This window comes from Osmerus eperlanus, chromosome 10, assembly GCF_963692335.1.
Source record: "Osmerus eperlanus chromosome 10, fOsmEpe2.1, whole genome shotgun sequence".
NCBI classification, from domain to species: domain Eukaryota; kingdom Metazoa; phylum Chordata; class Actinopteri; order Osmeriformes; family Osmeridae; genus Osmerus; species Osmerus eperlanus.
In genome coordinates, this window is record NC_085027.1 from 8,691,287 (window position 1) to 8,708,674 (window position 17,388).

Consider the following 17,388-nt stretch of genomic DNA (forward strand, 5'->3'; position numbering starts at 1 on the left):
ATCCCTGCCTGTTCTTTGTAATGTAGAACTATCTGACATCATAGGGGCCCACAGACTGACCGTTTACACACTGATTTATTAGAAACAATACTTGAGACATACTCATTCATAATAGACAAAGGCAAAGTCGTAGAAGCCTTTTGAGCTTTCATGGGCAGCTAGCCGGCTGGAGCTGCTCTCATTAATATGTTTGACAAATTTGAGTGTTTCCTTGTCTCTGTAGACGAGCGCCAGGGAGTTGTCTTCTGGATACACTGTCAGGAGCTGAGGAGCGGAGGACACCATGTGACAAGTCACAACCATGACAACCATGAACATCTTAATAATCAGCTGCCATCTGCACATAGCCCCCCACTCTCCAGGGATCGCTGGAGGCCTGCTACTTTACAGAGAAGCCACTAACACACGTAGGATCAGTAATATTACAAGACAAGAAAGAAGTAAGGAGGGGTTGCATTTTTTAGGCCTCAGCTGAATCTCACCTCCTCATCCTCCTCGTTGGCCACATAGGAGGTAAAGCCTCCACACTGGGCCTGCCAGTCTGGGAGAGAGAAACATGTCAAGCTCACGTTGGCTTGGTATCAACTGTTTTTGAGGAAAGTTTGTATGTGCATGTGTCCCTGACCTGAACATCCCAGAGGCAGCAGCAGGTCCAGTGCGTATTCTGCTGATGCAGCATCAGCATCGTTCAGTAGAGTGAAGTCTCCATGAGACCAGCGACGCAGCTCCCCAGAACACACAGGCACGCTCTGCACTGGGGGGCGGTGGATACAGGGGTGATCATGCTGCTCACAGACATACAACCATGATGGTCCACACACATACAAACACAAACCTTTGACTTTTATATTCTCGTCTGCTGTTGGTCTATCTCCAGATGAGCCTGTGGCACCTCTATTCCTTATGGCCGCCTCATCTTCTTGGTTCTCCTCCTCCTCCTCCTCTTCCTCCTCCTTCTCCTCCTCACTGTCTTCATCACTGGGGTTCAGGTAGTGCAGTCTCAGGCCAGTGAAGTTGGACAGCAGTAGGAAGAAGGCCTCAGAGCAGAAGAGCTCCCAGCATTCACTCACACACAGAGGCAGGGAGTCTAACAAGGCCACTTCATAGCACCTGTACACATATAAATGCCTCACTGTCATTTAAAACCAGCACTACCATTTGGTTATTACAATATTTCTCTCTTAGTCTCACCTTTTATTGGGTGGACCCCGCTTGCTCCACTGGACCTGGGCCAACTGTAATGCTTCACTCACCTCCCTAAACTTCTCCTCCTGCAGAGAAAATTAGTGTCAGGCCTGTCTGGTCTCACCTAACAGGAGCTAGACACAGGTGTGAGGTTTGGGCAGGGAATATAAAGGCTGTACCTTGAGGAAGTTTTTGAGCTGGATCTCTGAGCTGTCCTCAAATTCTTCCTGAACTTGAGACTGATAAACACAGTCTAGATAGAGAGGGTTCAACCACTCCAGCAAAAGAGTCTCCTACAAGTACACACACATACATACACGCACACACACACACACACAGTTAAATAACTAAGAGAATAACATTAATTTGCACAAAAAATGTGTATGATAATTACAACATAACCGACTACAGTCACAATAACAACCATTCTTCTTGTGCACATACTCCTACATACACACACTCACACATTCCTATATACACACACTCACACACTTCTACATACACACTCTTACATCTCTGGGGAGATGGGGGCTCCTGGGGATTGGTGGCTCCATGTAACGAGGTGGGCGCTCCAGAGATGGGCCATGGAACCAGCCACTCAGAGACAGGCGACACTTATCCTCCGACAACACCTCTGAAACCTGCACACACACACGCATGCCATTACTGTCTAGGACGCACACTGTTCCAGTCAAGAACACAGCAGAAAACCGAGAAAAGAAGGATAGAGGCTGTGGTGAGCTTGTTACCTGGTGGAAGGAGACGGGCGAAACCTCAAACAGAACTAGAGTGTTCCAGCAAGGCACCAGAGACTTCACTATACTCTGGGGCTGAAACATACCTAACGATAAAACACACCAGGTAACTTTTCAGACGCACATACACATATTAGGAAATTCCACATTCTGGCACTCTTACTGCAGCTCTCTGTCAGGAAATTGATGCTCACTATCAGTGCTGTACAGATCCAGCGTGCCTCCATCACTGCTCTCCCAGGGGGGCACCAGGTACAGGATAAAGGCCACACGTCTGCCCTCCAACTCATCATCATGACACAGTAGAACATCTACAGACAAAGGGACCAGCACACAGAGAATAAAGGATTGAGAGACAGCAGGTGTTACAGACATCCTTTTAAAGACTTTCCAGAGCTATGCCCGTGAACACTATGGTAACCCTAACACTGGCAGACATCATTCTAATACTTCCTGACCAAGGTGAGAGGAACAGGAAGTAGTGGACCTGTATACTGGTACTTGGCACAAGAGATATCCACTGTCGTCTCCAGCTCCACCTCCAACACCTCTCCAAGCCAGGCTCGGAACCGTCCAAATAGTGCTGCCCTGTCAAAACAAACAGTATATGTAATACACATATCCAAACATTTGAATATTAACAGATAATATGATATCATATGGGGTTATTAAAGGCACTCTCTCTCTCCGCTGTTACAGATTTACCTGAGGCCAGTGATGTGAGGCTCTTTTCTCTTTTTCAGGTCATCTGACTGTAAAGGGAATTGGGAAAACCAACTTGTTACCACTCTGGAGAAAATGGCCTGCTAAAAGCTACGTGTGATCCTATACCTGTCTGAATTTGTACAGGTCGTTGGACTTCTCGTGAAAATTGAGGTCTAGTAGTTCTCTATGCAGGTTCTCTGTGAAGGCCTCGCTTTGAAGGAAGTTGCGTATGGTGCAGTGAGGGAAAGGCTCGCAGGTCAGCTCCAGCCCGCCTGCGCGAAGACACGGCGGAGAAGACAGTTGATTTATTTACAACCACTTTATTCACTGTTCATAAGGGCCATTAAGCACAATGGCAGTATAATACATTTATTAAGGAGAAAGGTGTGAATGAGACGAGTATGCCGAGACGACACTACACTGTCTCACTGAGATGTAGTTCAATAGAATAGGCTATTTCAACAACAACTAATCTACAACAGATACCTTGTTTGGGGGATAATTAATAATTGGCTGTATAGCCAGCAAGCGTTTCATTGTGTGCGCAAGTTAGCTATGGAAACCATGTGATTGATGCTGTATAACACATGTACCTAGCCAGCTAAAAAGCTTGGCGATCTAGCAAGCTAACTGCAGACTAACCATGGCTGTACTGTGCTCGCTGTGCCCAAGCTTCCTTCACCGCCTTCTTCACTTCCTCGTTGTCAATAACGGAGGAAAGTTCTGCTGTCTCCTCTCTTTTCTTTTTCTTCTTTCTTTCCTCTGAGTTGTTGCTGTCATTTTGGTGTCGCTTAGAATTCATCTTAGCCTAACAGTGTAGGTCGCAGACATATTGCGTCATAAATACGCAGCTGACTTCAGCGCTCACTTCTGTAGCACTGTTGTAATGTAAAAAATGAAGTTGTTATACATCAAGTCGGCGTTTTATTTAATGCGTCTTTTGACAAAGAAAAATTTGTTCCAGAATGTTGTTCGGTTCCACATTTTTTCATGTGGGGATGTTTTACAATTACCTGTTCCATTTCCGAAGACTGAATATAAATAAGTCTTCACTGTAAAATACCTTTTTCAAATGCATTTGATACTGCAGTGTTGAGCCATCAGTGAGTAGGCCTACTGTCAACGCACCACCATTCAACAAACCCCACACTTGTGACATTTATTTTAAAAATGAACTTTTCCTTGAAAGGACCGCTTTATTAAAAATGCAAGACATCATCACAGGTTAAAACATAACATGAAACTCAATGCTGACGTTTTTTTTTATGTATTTAATCAAATATTTCTCTTCTGAGAGAGTGTAAAATCAGACCCTCTGGGATAAACCAGACCCTCTGGGATAAACATTAATCAGACAAAATTTGCTGGAATTTTCAGCTCTACACAAAACAAAAGGTCATCAAATAGTACTTTCATCCATCCACCATTAACTACCCCTGCAGGTTGTTCAGGAACGGCGAGAATTCAGAGGTCAGCTGCAGTAAATCCCGGCCAGTTCTGCTTCCCATCAACCCATCCCCCGTGCCCAGATACGGCTGCACTCACAGAGACAGCCCAGACTCTCCTCTTCTAGTTGTAAATAAAGTTGAACCTAAGAAAGTATAAAACTCATCAGTGATTTGTAAGATAGGACAATTTATCTGAATTAACGCAATCTCTAGTGTGCTTGCACGGGTATGTAACAGCTGTAGCCACGCTCCGTCACGACAAGGCTCGTTCGCCACTCACTGGGCTCGAACGCACAACCTCCGACTTGCCAAGCGTGACCACTACTAACTACGCCAAAGAAAAGCTAGCTCTTCGTTGACGCGGGTGGCCTGTTACATACCCGAGGAGCGAGTTTCACGGTTCTAACACTGTTCTAGAACATACCTGCTCAGTAGCTGTGGTAGGCTGGATATGATTGGTCCATAGCCAGGGGCGTTGTCATAGAGCTCAAACAGGGGAGCAGCCACTAGCTTGTAATTCTTGGGGACAGCAAACAGGGCTAAAGAACAGAATAAAAGCAGCAAGTCAACTCAAGACCTTCCAGTCATGAGCACCAGCAGTCTACTAGACTGCTGGTGTGTTACAGCTTTCTGTGAAGTGGCCCTTACCTTTTTCCTGCAGCTGCACCAGAAACAGTTTCTTATGCTCCTTCGGTTTGGTAATGTGGGCTGGAATGTAGGGATACTGTAGTACAGAGTAAAATACATCAGTAACACATACAAAACATAACCAATAACAGAGACAAACCCTAATCATCATCATTAACACGTAACTAGAATGCGCCAGAAACAGCAGTATAGTTCTCCTTCCTGACATGGCTCAGAGTGGGGGTCTGCATACCTGAGGTGGCTCAAAGTTGGGACGCCACCAGTTGCCGATACAGTCATCGATCACCCAATCCTGCTTCACTCCATCCTGGCGGCCCAGGATCTGACACACACACAGAGAAAACAATAACCATGGTAAACCATAACCTTACCAGATCCTTAAAACAAGGAGAAAGGGCCCCTAGACATATGGGTACCTCTGTCATGAGGCGTTTCAGCCCCTCTACTTCATCCTCCCCTGGGCTTAACTCTCCACCAGGCCTGTAGATAGAGAAACGTGTAGCTAAGCAACAGAGAAGCACATCATGCAACAACAGAGTTCATGTAGCCAGTACTGCGTAATTGTGGACATTACTCACAGTTTGAAGAACGTTGTTCCCAGCTGCAGGAGCAGCACATGCGGTAGCCGGTGTTCGTGGACAATAAGCACACCCTCCACCGTTCTTCGCATCCCCATCTTGTCGAACTCCTCCCGCATCCTCTGGAAGCGTGCGGCCACCGAGCTATCCTTCTCATACAGAGGCTCCTTGGTACCAAATGTGTAGTTGGTGAGGGGGTATCTACGAGAACCCAGGAGTAAGCACATTATACAAGGTTTCCAATTGGTGCTAGCTTGCTAGCTTACAAGCTAATGCTGTTACAAACAAACATAACTTTGGAAAAACAAAAACCACAACAGGACTTTGCCTTCCTACTTACAGATTTATAGTTCGTTCCAGAGTGAGTGGTTTTGCAGGCGCGCTCATGTATTTGTTACCAAATTGAACTGACCCACCACGGGGCCAACCGGTGGACGAACGGTTGGGAGGCACGACAGACATGACTCCAAAGCAACTAAGCACAATTCACCTGTAGATTACCCTCTGGTAACAATGAAAACGGAATAATTATTAGATATAATAACAAAGAAAATGGAAGGGGACATGCACAAATCGCCTCCTCGCTCCCTTTTTTCCCTTTTCCGTGCAATTGAAATGTCAATCATTATTGCATTAGCGCCACCTACCGTTCTGGAGAGTAACGTATGTACTGCACCCTCGAATAGGTGGTTTCATTTCATATATCGTAAAACTTTTCATGTCTCGCATACAAATGACCGAGAAGTCGATATCAGTTAGGGTTATTTGGTTAATAATCTCCATTTCATAGGAACAGCAAGCAGTAACCACACTGTATATTCAAAGCAGCATAGCTCACAATCACAGAAGGTCTTTGTTTTTGGCCTACAGTGTATATACTCATCATCTCCAACAATAAAACACAACCAGGATATGAATCGTGCTCAGTGTATCTCACACAGCCCAGCGTGTCAGAGCTGGTATATCTTGGCTGTTGTGTCGCTCAGTTATTCCGATTAGAGTAATCCTGAGGATGGAGCCAGACTTGCTAATGGAAATGCAGTATCCGTACTGGCACATCTCCCGCATTGCGCCAAGCGTCATCATGGCCTTCTGCTTCCTACTGGGCATCCCTGGAAACCTGGCAGTGGTGGTGGTGGTGGTAAGAAATATGGAGCGTGGGAACTTTACTCTGCGTCTGATGCTGAACTTGGCTTTTTGTGACCTGCTGGTCTTGCTCTGCCTGCCTCTTGTCATCTATAACCTGCAGACGAACTGGGAACTGGGCCCCGAACTTTGCAAGACACTCTTCCTCCTACTACATGGTGGTCTGAACGCCAGCGTGCTGACCATCACCCTACTGAGCGTGCAGCGCTACATCCAAGTACTGTACCCTCAGAACTGGGCACGGCTGGGTCGCCTTGGGGAGGAGGCCCTGCTGTTATTCTTGTGGGGGCTTGCAGGACTCATAGCCTTCCCCTCCATCTTTGTGAAAAAAGTCAGTACCTCGGGCCACCTTGGTTCCTGCGCCTCATGCTACCCAAGCAAGGATGTGGAGATGAGCGTGCTGCTGTTCCAGACCGTGGTGGGCTTCCTGATGCCCTGCTGCATCCTGGGAACCTCCTACTTCTTCCTCCATCGCAGGGTGAGTCTGGCCTCCCAGTTGCGACAGCAGCGCCTCACCAAGCTAGTCAGCAGCATCATGGTGTCCTTCTTCTCCTGCTGGGCTCCTCTGCACCTGTTCAACTTGCTGGCGGTGGTCAATGTGGTCTTGGAGAACAAGGAGTTGGAACGGGTGTGTGAGATTGCCTGGGACTTCCTCATCGCCTGCTCCACATTCAACAGCTGCCTGAATCCTTTCCTCTATGCCTTTGCTTCCTCTGGCTTCCGCAGGGACCATCCTCAGCCCACCAGCACATAGCAGCTGTCTGACTGTCATCGATTTTGTTCACAGGGGCAGCTACAAACATAGTGTCTGATGCTGAATTGACCTTTCGCTCAAAATAAAAATATTTCAATAGAAATTATGGTATGGAGGGAATTATGTCCACATATGAGTTGTTTGAAATTAAAATAAAAAATAACTGTCATATTAAAACTTTAATGTGCATAAACTGCTTTTTTCATAAAAACAAAAGGTTGAGTAAACACAACATAGAATGTAGCAGCCTGAGAGTAGGAGAACTGTAACTAGCTGATGAAGGCTCAGTTCACTGCTGTGTAGCCTTGGCAACGTCTGTCTGCTTGGCAGGAAGAAGGTACTTGACAGCCCAGTCTAACAAGCTGTCTGGAACTCTAGAAAACAAACCAACACACATACAGATCTTAGCAACAATTATATACATATTCACTCTTTTTCTTTAGCAAGCACACAGATACTCACAAAAATGTTCCCACTTACTTAAGTTGGTAGAGATCCTGGCGGAGCTTATCTGATGGCTGGTAGGAGTACAAGAACAAAGTGCCATCACTGTGAACCTGAGATGGGATAAAGGGATATTATCTTGGTCATTCCATCAACTGGACTATGAATGTACATTCCTGCAGCCCGTCAACCTTACGTTAGTGTTTCTATCCTCTGGTCCTGCTGATGGCTTACAGCCAGGCCCCTCCCCCCTGCTTCTGGGAACCAATAGAGACTCAAACAGCCAGGAGGGTGGGCTGAGGACCTGCTGCTCCGCCTCTTCCTCCAGAAGAGCAGCTGAGAGGAGCTCATTCGTGTTCTTCCTGTGCCTCCTTTTTACCCACCCCACTCCTTCCTGCTCAAAGGGATGGGGCTGGAGTGGAGGGTCGGGGGCTTGGATGCAGGGAGAGTGGCAAGAGGGGGCTAGGTTGTATGAGGGGCAAGGTCTCTGGTATGGAGGAAGTGAACGATCCTCTGATTTCTGGCTGACCCCTGACTTCTGGGAGGGCACCTGGGTGCTGGTTGCCATGGGGACGGGTGCTGGCGGGGCCAAAGGGGGTTCAAGCAGAGACAGACTCTCCTCTAGGGGCTCTGAGGTCATAGATACTGAGAAAGAACCAATGAGAGTTAGGTTACATATCAAGCTTTCTGCATCACAACTACATTTTTCTATTCTACTTTGGTTGTGTGTGTGTGTTTTGAAGAGGTTTAGGAACATACAATCAGATGAGGAGGAGGTTCTGAGCATCTCTTCAGCAGGAGCAAACATATCCCACGGGTTGTCCCTGATGTCTTTCCGTACGGCTTGAGCCCCCTCCCCTCCAAGACACTCACTAGAATGAGTGGTCCCATGGACAGGAAGTGTAATCTCAGGACCAGGAAGTATGATCTCATAACCTGGAAGTGTGACCTCATGGCCAGAGTCTATTCTCTCAAGAAGGGCTGGCATGTCTGCCAGCCTGTTACACTGATTTGTGATTGGTTGAACAGTCTCTCCATGCCGGGAAGCATTCAAGTCAACGTCTTCAGAAGGCGGGACTAGTCCACTCTGGGTACAACTGCCCTCATCTGAGAACGACACACATAGGCACAAAAAAAAAGCAGGTGCAGGTGTGAGTGTGTATAGTGTACATTTGTTCTAGTGTGTGTGTTCTAAATTGTGAGTGAGCAGGTGTTACCTGAGTGATGCAGCTCCTGTGGGATGAGAAGATGTGAAACTGGGACACAGAACACTTCTTCCCCCTGCAACACACACTTGCTCAGCACACACATATATACATGCAAATATATAATATATGCAAACATATGTTTTTTTATTTTTATAGTTTAGTAACAACCACAAAGGTATGGGCATACAAGGTACCACCTAGTTTAGGGCAGTAATACAGAAATATGTCAATATGTCCCCTGAGTCCTCTACTCCTGTTTGGTCAGCTCAGGTGTATTTTATAATAGCTCCCCCAGCCACGTGAATGAGCTAAGAGAGTAATCCCAGGCTGTTACTCTAGCACACTAGTGGTGTAGCTCCAGACCCACCTGGTATGTCAGCCTGTCTGCAGCCCAGCCAGAGGGGCTGGACCGCGCCTTCAGCAGCTGCCCCACCTCCTGTAGGAGCTGCTCCCTACGCTCGTCCTTCCACTCCCCCAGCAGCTCCGACAGGCTGAACACTGGACACGGGACAGACATGTTACTGGACACGGGACAGACATGTTACTGGACACGGGACAGACATGTTACTGGACACGGGACAGACATGTTACTGGACATGGGACAGACATGTTACTGGACACGGGACAGACATGTTATTGGACACGGGACAGACATGTTACTGGACATGGGACAGACATGTTTTTGGACATGGGACAGACATGTTACTGGACACGGGACAGACATGTTATTGGACACGGGACAGACATGTTACTGGACATGGGACAGACATGTTATTGGACACGGGACAGACATGTTACTGGACACGGGACAGACATGTTACTGGACATGGGACAGACATGGTACTGTACATGGGACAGTCATGTTACTGGACAGACATGTTACTGGACACGGGACAGACATGTTACTGGACACGGGACAGACATGTTACTGTACTTGGGACAGACATGTTACTGGACACGGGACAGACATGTTATTGGACACGGGACAGACATGGTACTGGACATGGGACAGACATCAACACATATATTGAATCTCTGAAGAGTCTTGTACCATTCTGGGTGTGGACAGAATCCTGGTTAGAGAGGGACCTAAGGAGGAAGGAAATACAGCATCATTACAATCTATCAATGCTCTGACACCTCAGCAAGCGTAGCGAGAAAGCCCCAGACACCCCCGTCATAGCAGGGGAGGGGGGCTCTTACCTCCAGGTGTCATAAATCTGCTGTTGGACCGAGGGGAGTGTTGTGCTGAAACCAGAGTCAAGAGAGCTTCTGTGTTAGCTGGGTATAAATAATGCATCAGTGTGGTGTGTTTGTGTCCAACATTCCCTCACCAACAGGGGGGACTGTCTTTAGGAGCTCCATACGCTGTAGTGATCAGTTCATCAATCCACAGGAAGAATCTGCACTTTGTCTGAGTTAAGGAAACATAACAATAACACGTTATTATTGACTCCTATTTTACAATTCTTTCTCTATACGTTAAAATATTAGCATACCTTTACATGGGCCATATGGAACTGCAGACTGTATGACACTACACAAACAGTGCAGTTAGAGAGACTGGATAAACACTCCCTCTCCTCCTGCCTGCCAAGGAACATGGAGAGAAACTCACTGCACACATAATGTCACACTGTATTGATGGCAGTACTGTCTCAAATCTGGATGGGAACGGTTAAAGAAAGCTGATGCACTCAGGAAGGCTGTGTCCACATTTCACTCATGCTCCTCCATGTTGCCCTCTGCAGGGGGACTCACTCCTGCAGCGTGTCCCATGCCTGCTGCCTGAGCAGGGCAGGAATCTGCACCACGCCATCAGAGAGGAACAGCACCATGGTCGGCCCGGCAACATCCTGGGCCTGGGACTCGGTCATCTGGCCCACCTTCCCACAGGATTAGACATGAGGCTCTTCTTATTAGACTGTATAACAACAGCACAGGCAACCAATATGAGTAAATATTTGTTGATGATTGTCGATTGATAACATTACCCCAACAACATGTGCCCACAGTCGTCCATTCTCCTTTGTGCCATAGTTGAGGATGGTCTGCTCTATCCAGGGTGCAAGCTGCGCTCTCCTGCCACGCGACATGGCCACAACTCTGCACCTGCAAAGACAGTGGGTAAATGTATTCAGTTAATCTCTAGATTACACAAGATCAGGGCCATTGGTTTGTTTTCATATGTGGGTGGGACAGATTGTTTGGGAGAGGATGCGTCCGTTAAATATCTGTGTTTGTATGTGTGTCTGGGGGATTTTATGGGGACTGATTTGCCGTTTTCAAAAAGTGTGTGAGACTTAACAAAACATTACAGGTATTTTCAGCGGATTGCTTTGAAAGAAGAATAACCCCAGAGAGCAATATAATACAGAGTAGCTACAACTCTATATTTGGACAGGACAGCAATTGTTGTATGCAATCATAGTATATTATCAAATGACTCGAAGTATCTGTTTCGAAAATTGCCGTTTAGTAAGAGAGCTAGTAAGACAGGAGACCGCTAGCTAGAGCTCTAATCAAAATATGAGACTGACTGATACTTTAAAAACTTACCACCTGTAGATAATTATTATAATGTATAGAAACGGTGAGATAGTAGCCTATGTGGGGTTTGGAGAACTGTACAAACACACAGTATTTAAGGAATAGTAAAGACAGCGTAATGTTTGGTTCATACTTCCGCGGGTTTATCGGGGAGGTGTTCCTTTGTTTTCATTCCGTTGGGAACCCCCTTATATATATGGTTCCCACTGCAGTCACATTGCAGAGATAATACATATCGTCGCTAGACTGTTATTGTGTTATTTTCAGTGAAGTCTAGACTTCAATAGATCGGCATACATATATTCAAAATTAGCAAAATCAGCAAGTATGCTGAGACCATGTTCTACATCGTTTTTTTTGACATCGATACAAGTACACTCACAGTCCGCTTGGACAGACAACAGACAGCCGCCAGAGGTCGTCTTTTCATTTGAGTGAAACGCAAAGGTAGGATGATATGGAGAACTCAATCTCCTGTGCAATGTTACTGTCCTCCCTAATTAACTTTGGCTTAGGTCCTTCCCCAGACATTAGGCGCAGCAGAGACAGGAAGCAGACAACAAATGACAGATTCAGTATTCCATTTAATAATCATAAGTAAACTTGTATACGTCTCATAACCATCTATTGTAAACATATTTCACCACAGTAGTTGTCTTACATAATCATACGTGCAATGCAAAGATAGAACATACGTACAAAAAAGACACTGTGCTGGGTCAGTCCATTAACCCTTGTGTTATCTTCGGGTCATTCTGACCCATCAGTCATTGTGACCCACCGTCGTATTGCGACAGATTTACCGCATACAAAGACAAAGTGAAGCATTTTCTTTTAACCGTTGGGCTCTCTCAGACCCCCCACATTGCAAAGGTTAAAAGAAAATTATTTTAATTTGTTTTTGTATTGGGTAAAATTGGGTAAACACAACGATGGTTCGTTATGAATCTTTGGGTCATGTGACCCGAAGGCAGCACGAGGGTTAATGTTACTTAGAGGGGGTCTCAGTTCTTTGGTCCGCTGATCCACCCTCTGATGTGCTGCTGTGATGTGGTCCCTGTACTCAATTCCATAGACTCCCCCTCCCTCCTTGTACTGTGGTATCTCCTGCCCCTGTCACAGTAGTTGGTCCCATCATTTTCTGCTGCTCATTGAATTCGGTTACCTCTAAAGTCTCTCCTACCTGTTTATCTCCATTCTGCTCCTGGGTTTTTACTCCTTCTTTTAGCTGGTTCTCTTCTATTTCCTGCCCCTGCCTAATGGTACCATCTACTCTTTTCAGGTCCTCCTCTTTCCTTACTTCTATCCTTCCAATGCTGTCATCCACTGACTTATTCACTTTTACTTTCTCTGTGTCCTTCTTGTCATCTTCATCCATCTGGCTTCCATCGCTTCGGTTCTTTTCAGGCTTCTCTTCTGTTGGAGAAGAGTGGAAAGATGTATTCCCGTCCTTGTTGTCACACACACACACACACACCAAGAAGATTTTTGTTGTTGTTATCGCATGGACTCGCCTAAGCCCTCACTCATGGATATCTTCATGGCAGGCTGTGAACTTGGTTCCTCCTCACATAGAGGGCTGGCTGAGGAGAGGCTGGTTGGGGAGGGGTCGGCTGGGGAGGGGTCGGCTGCCACAAGAGGGTCTGGGCTGCTGGAGACACTGGTAGGAGTGGGCGGAGGGGTTGTTGAGACAGGCAAAGTGGCGGTAGTGATAACAGCAGAGTTGGTGGTGGTTTTGAAGGAGTTAGTAGTGTGAATAGCATCAGAGAGGGTTGGAGTAGTCAGATTAGTTAGGAGGGAAGTAGAAAGATGACTTGAGAAGTTGCTAGAAGCTGAGATGAAGGAGTTTAGGACATTAGTGGCAGAATCAGAAACAACAGCTGATTGTGTAGAGGTGGAGGGGAGTATTATGTTGGGGGTGTTGGAGGGGAGAGGGACAACAGAGCCAGGGAGGCTGGGTGGGGGGCTGGAAGCACCATCAGTGTTAATGGTAGGGCTGGTAGTGTTGGTTATTGATGTGTCAGGAACAGGGTCAGGTTTAGTGGGTACAGGAACTGCATTAGTAGAGGAGAGTTTAGGGGAGGAGTTTGTGGGGTCTGAAGTTGTTTCGGTGAGAGAGGCACTGATACTGGCAGTAGGAGCAATATCAGTAAGGTCAGGGGAGTAGGAGAGACATGTTACTGCAAAAGAAAAAGTGGATCTGGTTGTGTCAGGGAAAGAGTGGGCAGTGGGGGTCATGGATGTGGACCCACGTGTGGTGGTGGGGCCCGGATTAGGTAGGTCAGGTGTGGGGGTGACAGAGTCAGTCTGGTCTGGGGAGGAGTAATAAATCTGGACTGGGGTGGAGGAGTTCGGCTGGTCGGGGGTGAAGGTGATAGAGTTAGTCTCGTCTGAGGAGGAGCAGTTAGTCTGGTTGGGAGTGGGGGTGGTGGAGTTAGTCTCATCAGGGGTGGGGGTGATGGTGTTAGTTTCATCTGGGGAGGAAGAGTTAGGCTGGTCGGGGGTGGGGGTGATGGAGTTAGTCTGGTCAGGGCTTGGGGTGATGGAGTTAGTCTGGTCAGGGGAGGAGGAGTTAGTCTGGTTGGGAGTGGGGGTGATGGAGTTAGTCTGGTCAGGGGAGGAGGAGTTAGTCTGGTTGGGAGTGGGGGTGATGGAGTTAGTCTGGTCAGGGCTTGGGGTGATGGAGTTAGTCTGGTCTGGGGAGGAGGAGTTAGTCTGGTTGGGGGTGGGGGTGATGGAGTTAGTCTGGTCAGGGCTTGGGGTGATGGAGTTAGTCTGGTCTGGGGAGGAGGAGTTAGTCTGGTTGGGGGTGGGGGTGATGGAGTTAGTCTGGTCTGGGGAGGAGGAGTTAGTCTGGTGGGGGGTGGGGGTGATAGAGGTAGTCTGGTCAGGGGTGGGGGTGATGGAGTTAGTCTGGTCTGGGGAGGAGGAGTTAGTCTGGTTGGGGGTGGGGGTGATGGAGTTAGTCTGGTCTGGGGAGGAGGAGTTAGTCTGGTTGGGGGTGGGGGTGATAGAGGTAGTCTGGTCAGGGGTGGGGGTGATGGAGTTAGTCTCATCAGGGGTGGGGGAGATGGTGTTAGTTTCATCTGGGGAAGAAGAATTAGGCTGGTCAGGGGTGGGGGTGACGGAGTTAGTCTGGTCGAGAATGGGGGTGAAAGAGTTAGTCTGGTCAGAGGTCGGGCAGGGGGTGGGAGATCCAGTAGTGATGGGAGCAGCAGTGCTGTTAGAGATGGAAGGGTCACATGACGATGTGGGGGAGATGGTTTCAAAGTGGGTGGCAGTAGCTGCGTGGGGGCTGGGTGCAGGGGGAGACGTCTCTCCCTCCTGTATCTGAGTCAGCTCATTCTCAGGGGTGTTGCGCCCGCTGGTGTGGGCAGGGCCTGAGCCAGACTTAATGAGGGGCTTTGGAGGCAGAGCTGGTTTTCCTGCAGCCTCGTGGGCTGATGCACTGAGTCTGATCGGCCGTCTTGTGTCTGGAAAGAGAGTGAGAAAGTTCAAGTAACTAACATGAAAAGATGTGTGTGTGTGTGTTTGTGCACGCACGTATGTGTGTGTGGCCTTGTTACCTGAGGAGGTGGACATTGTCCGAGGTTTCATGAAAGCTGATGTTGGATCAGGTTTGTTGTCGATGATGGTGCCCTCAGATTCTGCCTTCTTCATCTCCCCCTCCTGACTCTGTTTAACCATCCCATAGATTTAGTCCTCTTCTCCTCCCCCACAAGCATGTCAATTCACCAGCACTCATACATGTGTACACGCCCACAACCACATACCTGCGTCTCTTCTGGTGGGCCTTTGGACACACCAATGCGTTGCAGCATGAGATGCAGCTTCTGTTCAAAGCTGTGCTGGCCCTCGCTGGAGTGTTTCTGAAACAGACAATGAGAAACAGTCCCGGTGGTCAGAGGTAAAAGGTGAACAGACAGCAGGGGTCACCCTCACCTTCCCATGTGTGTTCTTGGCTCCCCCAGCACTGGTTGCTGTGGAGCCGGACAGCAGAATGAGAGACTGGGTCTTCCCCTCCCTCATCACCCGGCGGGGTTGAGCCTCCCCCCGCAGAGGGGTGGGGCCAGAGGACTCCGTCGCCACGGCAACTGATTCTCCAATGACAGCGACATCACTTTCCTTCTCTTTCTCCCGCTCCTTGTCTTTGTCGTGTTCCTTCAGTTTGTCCTTCTCAGCCCTTGCAGCATCCCTGAGGGGCCGAATAAGATCTGCGATGGATGTTTTTTTTGTCCGCCCCTCATGACTCGTTTCTGACTTTAAGCCACGCCTTTTTCTCAGGGTAAAGAACTCGCCCAGCTTCTTCCTGAGGGTCCTGGAGGGGGCGGGGCAGGGGGCAGCACTGGCTGGAGCCACCTCTGGCTCAACCACTTCTTCATCCTGCTGTTTTCTGAGGAGCAGAGCGGCACACAGGTGGCATCTGGTTAAACAGACAAAGCCCTGAGCTACGTACTCATTAGCAGTCAGCATCTATACCAAGCTTTATCGCGAGGACGTTAGTGAGGTGCATTGAGTGTCAACATGTCTATGTTGTGATTAGATACTCACAGGGTGTCGGCAGGGAGGAGTCTTTTTGTGAAAAACTCCTCAACTCCCTCGTCCACCCTACCATTCAGCTCTGGAGCCTCATTCTCACTGTCTACAACTGGGTCCTGTAAACACACGCGCACACACACATTGGATGTTTGTTAACAGGTGCTACTGCTCCAGTGGAAAGCTGATTGGTCATGATGTGTGGCTGATAGGAGCTGCTGGTACTAGCAGCTTTCTCCTCAGCACTAGCCTCTATTACATCATGTTCTCACCTCACCGAGGCAAACGCCCCTCACACCACTCTCTTGTATTTACTCCCACATGAGAAATGTTCAGGTTATTTGATCCTTGTATTTAAATCAACAGTGTGGTTCAAACAGTCATATCCAAGAGCAATTGATTGACTCAGAACATCATTATGGTGTGATGATGTCATGTGCTGTCGCTGGGCGGGATAGAGGAGAGCAGATGGATTTTCAGTCCCCACCTGAGACAGCCGCTTGGTCCAGCTCAGCGGAGCTCACAATGGACATGCTCAGGGCTGATACAATAGCTGTGTTCACACACACATACACACACAGGCACTCTCACACAGTCACGCACACACACACCCCCGATGGAGAAAAAGCCCACCAGCACGTTTGAGCAACATAAAGCACTGGCACACACACTCAATCCACTTACACAAAAAAACATTAATCCAGCCATTTTACACACTAGCAGCTGTTTGCTGTTGTGATAGGATTGAGTTATTCATGCATATCTTCTCCTTCCATCCCTCCCTTCCCCCTGCCTCTCCCCCTCTTTCATAATGCCTCCTCACACACCACCCCCTCTTCTCTCCCCCTCCCCCCATACCTGTGTCCTGCTGGGCCGGTGGTGCTGGTTCTGTCGGTGTGGTCGTGGTCGACTGCGGGTGTAATGCCTCAGCACCGGCCCGCCCAATGGCAGCTCCATAAGGGGAGACACGGCACTCCGTTGCCGTGGCTCTGTTGCCGAGGCACCGTTGCTAAGAGCACCAGCAGCAGTATCTAATGCCGCTGCTGAGGTGGGCGGGGCCAGGGTGGCTAGACTGACAGATGCAATAGGGGGCCTTGCCCACCCCTCCTCTCTGAGCCAGTGAGAAGGAGACATTGAGTGGAAGGAGAAGAAGGACAGTGAAGCACAGACCTGGAGATGTCCACAGCCATGTCAGATTTGAGGCACTCTAAATTGCACAAAATCCATGCCTGATAAACATAAATAATTGATTTTGTATGCGGATGAGATTTTTAAAAATGCAGAAATTTCTCTTCTTTGTCTCCATGTAGGAATGAACCAGGGTAGATTTGGCTTTAACCCCCATTGTTACTGACATTCCCCTCCACTAGTAGGCTCCTCTGTGTTACATGTCTAGATGCATTTCAACATAACAAACCCAAGGTAAAACTC

General features: G+C 48.1%; 5 protein-coding genes across 6 annotated transcripts; 1 reads left to right on the forward strand and 4 right to left on the reverse strand.

Annotated features, from left to right (window-relative positions):
• Positions 1 to 56: 56 nt before the first annotated feature.
• ogfod1 (2-oxoglutarate and iron-dependent oxygenase domain containing 1) lies at positions 57 to 3,479 on the reverse strand. 2 transcript variants are annotated; one of them, XM_062471227.1, is made up of 13 exons: positions 3,288 to 3,479; positions 2,772 to 2,917; positions 2,646 to 2,692; positions 2,428 to 2,528; positions 2,135 to 2,251; positions 1,935 to 2,026; positions 1,698 to 1,826; positions 1,365 to 1,478; positions 1,192 to 1,271; positions 836 to 1,110; positions 626 to 754; positions 483 to 541; positions 57 to 264 (listed from the first exon to the last, which is right to left on the reverse strand). In XM_062471227.1, the coding sequence occupies exons 1-13, from the start codon at positions 3,445 to 3,447 to the stop codon at positions 103 to 105; spliced, it is 1,611 nt and encodes a 536-aa protein (XP_062327211.1). In that variant the 5' UTR covers positions 3,448 to 3,479; the 3' UTR covers positions 57 to 102. The 2 variants fall into 2 exon arrangements, 1 of the variants encoding a protein (XP_062327211.1); XR_009931483.1 differs by having other exon boundaries at positions 186 to 264; positions 626 to 749.
• A 324-nt stretch (positions 3,480 to 3,803) lies between these two features.
• On the reverse strand, positions 3,804 to 5,944 carry nudt21 (nudix hydrolase 21). The gene is made up of 7 exons (XM_062471833.1): positions 5,660 to 5,944; positions 5,320 to 5,520; positions 5,158 to 5,221; positions 4,974 to 5,063; positions 4,742 to 4,817; positions 4,518 to 4,632; positions 3,804 to 4,236 (listed from the first exon to the last, which is right to left on the reverse strand). Exons 1-7 carry the CDS (start codon positions 5,779 to 5,781, stop codon positions 4,215 to 4,217), a joined length of 690 nt encoding a protein of 229 aa, XP_062327817.1. The 5' UTR covers positions 5,782 to 5,944; the 3' UTR covers positions 3,804 to 4,214.
• A 103-nt stretch (positions 5,945 to 6,047) lies between these two features.
• On the forward strand, positions 6,048 to 7,219 carry LOC134028312 (type-2 angiotensin II receptor-like). Its single transcript, XM_062471792.1, has one exon. It carries the CDS (start codon positions 6,332 to 6,334, stop codon positions 7,217 to 7,219), a length of 888 nt encoding a protein of 295 aa, XP_062327776.1. The 5' UTR covers positions 6,048 to 6,331.
• Positions 7,220 to 7,390: 171 nt separating this feature from the next.
• acd (ACD shelterin complex subunit and telomerase recruitment factor) lies at positions 7,391 to 11,572 on the reverse strand. The gene is made up of 13 exons (XM_062471185.1): positions 11,431 to 11,572; positions 10,866 to 10,983; positions 10,633 to 10,757; positions 10,371 to 10,461; positions 10,206 to 10,285; positions 10,075 to 10,119; positions 9,923 to 9,960; positions 9,239 to 9,369; positions 8,881 to 8,944; positions 8,423 to 8,770; positions 7,860 to 8,308; positions 7,700 to 7,776; positions 7,391 to 7,593 (listed from the first exon to the last, which is right to left on the reverse strand). Exons 2-13 carry the CDS (start codon positions 10,965 to 10,967, stop codon positions 7,509 to 7,511), a joined length of 1,635 nt encoding a protein of 544 aa, XP_062327169.1. The 5' UTR covers positions 10,968 to 10,983; positions 11,431 to 11,572; the 3' UTR covers positions 7,391 to 7,508.
• An 813-nt stretch (positions 11,573 to 12,385) lies between these two features.
• On the reverse strand, positions 12,386 to 16,976 carry LOC134028354 (mucin-2-like). The gene is made up of 5 exons (XM_062471837.1): positions 16,816 to 16,976; positions 15,973 to 16,076; positions 15,195 to 15,814; positions 14,988 to 15,096; positions 12,386 to 14,894 (listed from the first exon to the last, which is right to left on the reverse strand). The coding sequence occupies exons 3-5, from the start codon at positions 15,240 to 15,242 to the stop codon at positions 12,919 to 12,921; spliced, it is 2,133 nt and encodes a 710-aa protein (XP_062327821.1). The 5' UTR covers positions 15,243 to 15,814; positions 15,973 to 16,076; positions 16,816 to 16,976; the 3' UTR covers positions 12,386 to 12,918.
• Between the last annotated feature and the right edge of the window lie 412 nt (positions 16,977 to 17,388).

Bases quoted from the DNA above. Each gene is read 5' to 3' on its own strand.
- LOC134028312 (XM_062471792.1), top strand. From the start codon at position 6,332: ATGGAGCCAGACTTGCTAATGGAAATGCAGTATCCGTACTGGCACATC.
- ogfod1 (XM_062471227.1), bottom strand. From the start codon at position 3,447: ATGAATTCTAAGCGACACCAAAATGACAGCAACAACTCAGAGGAAAGA. The intron at 755-835 runs GTTTGTGTTTGT...ACCGCCCCCCAG, and splicing joins CGAGAATATAAAAGTCAAAG to TGCAGAGCGTGCCTGTGTGT. The intron at 265-482 runs GTGAGATTCAGC...TCCGCTCCTCAG, and splicing joins CCAACGAGGAGGATGAGGAG to CTCCTGACAGTGTATCCAGA.
- nudt21 (XM_062471833.1), bottom strand. From the start codon at position 5,781: ATGTCTGTCGTGCCTCCCAACCGTTCGTCCACCGGTTGGCCCCGTGGT. The intron at 5,222-5,319 runs GTGAGTAATGTC...CTCTATCTACAG, and splicing joins GGAACAACGTTCTTCAAACT to GCCTGGTGGAGAGTTAAGCC. The intron at 4,237-4,517 runs GTATGTTCTAGA...ATACTTTCTTAG, and splicing joins CTACCACAGCTACTGAGCAG to GTTCAACTTTATTTACAACT.
- LOC134028354 (XM_062471837.1), bottom strand. From the start codon at position 15,242: ATGCTGCAACGCATTGGTGTGTCCAAAGGCCCACCAGAAGAGACGCAG. The intron at 15,097-15,194 runs GTATGTGGTTGT...ATGGTTAAACAG, and splicing joins GCCCACCAGAAGAGACGCAG to AGTCAGGAGGGGGAGATGAA. The intron at 14,895-14,987 runs GTAACAAGGCCA...CTCTCTTTCCAG, and splicing joins GACAATGTCCACCTCCTCAG to ACACAAGACGGCCGATCAGA.
- acd (XM_062471185.1), bottom strand. From the start codon at position 10,967: ATGTCGCGTGGCAGGAGAGCGCAGCTTGCACCCTGGATAGAGCAGACC. The intron at 10,286-10,370 runs GTATGCTAATAT...TCCTTAACTCAG, and splicing joins TCCATATGGCCCATGTAAAG to ACAAAGTGCAGATTCTTCCT. The intron at 8,771-8,880 runs GTAACACCTGCT...TGTCGTTCTCAG, and splicing joins ACAGGAGCTGCATCACTCAG to ATGAGGGCAGTTGTACCCAG.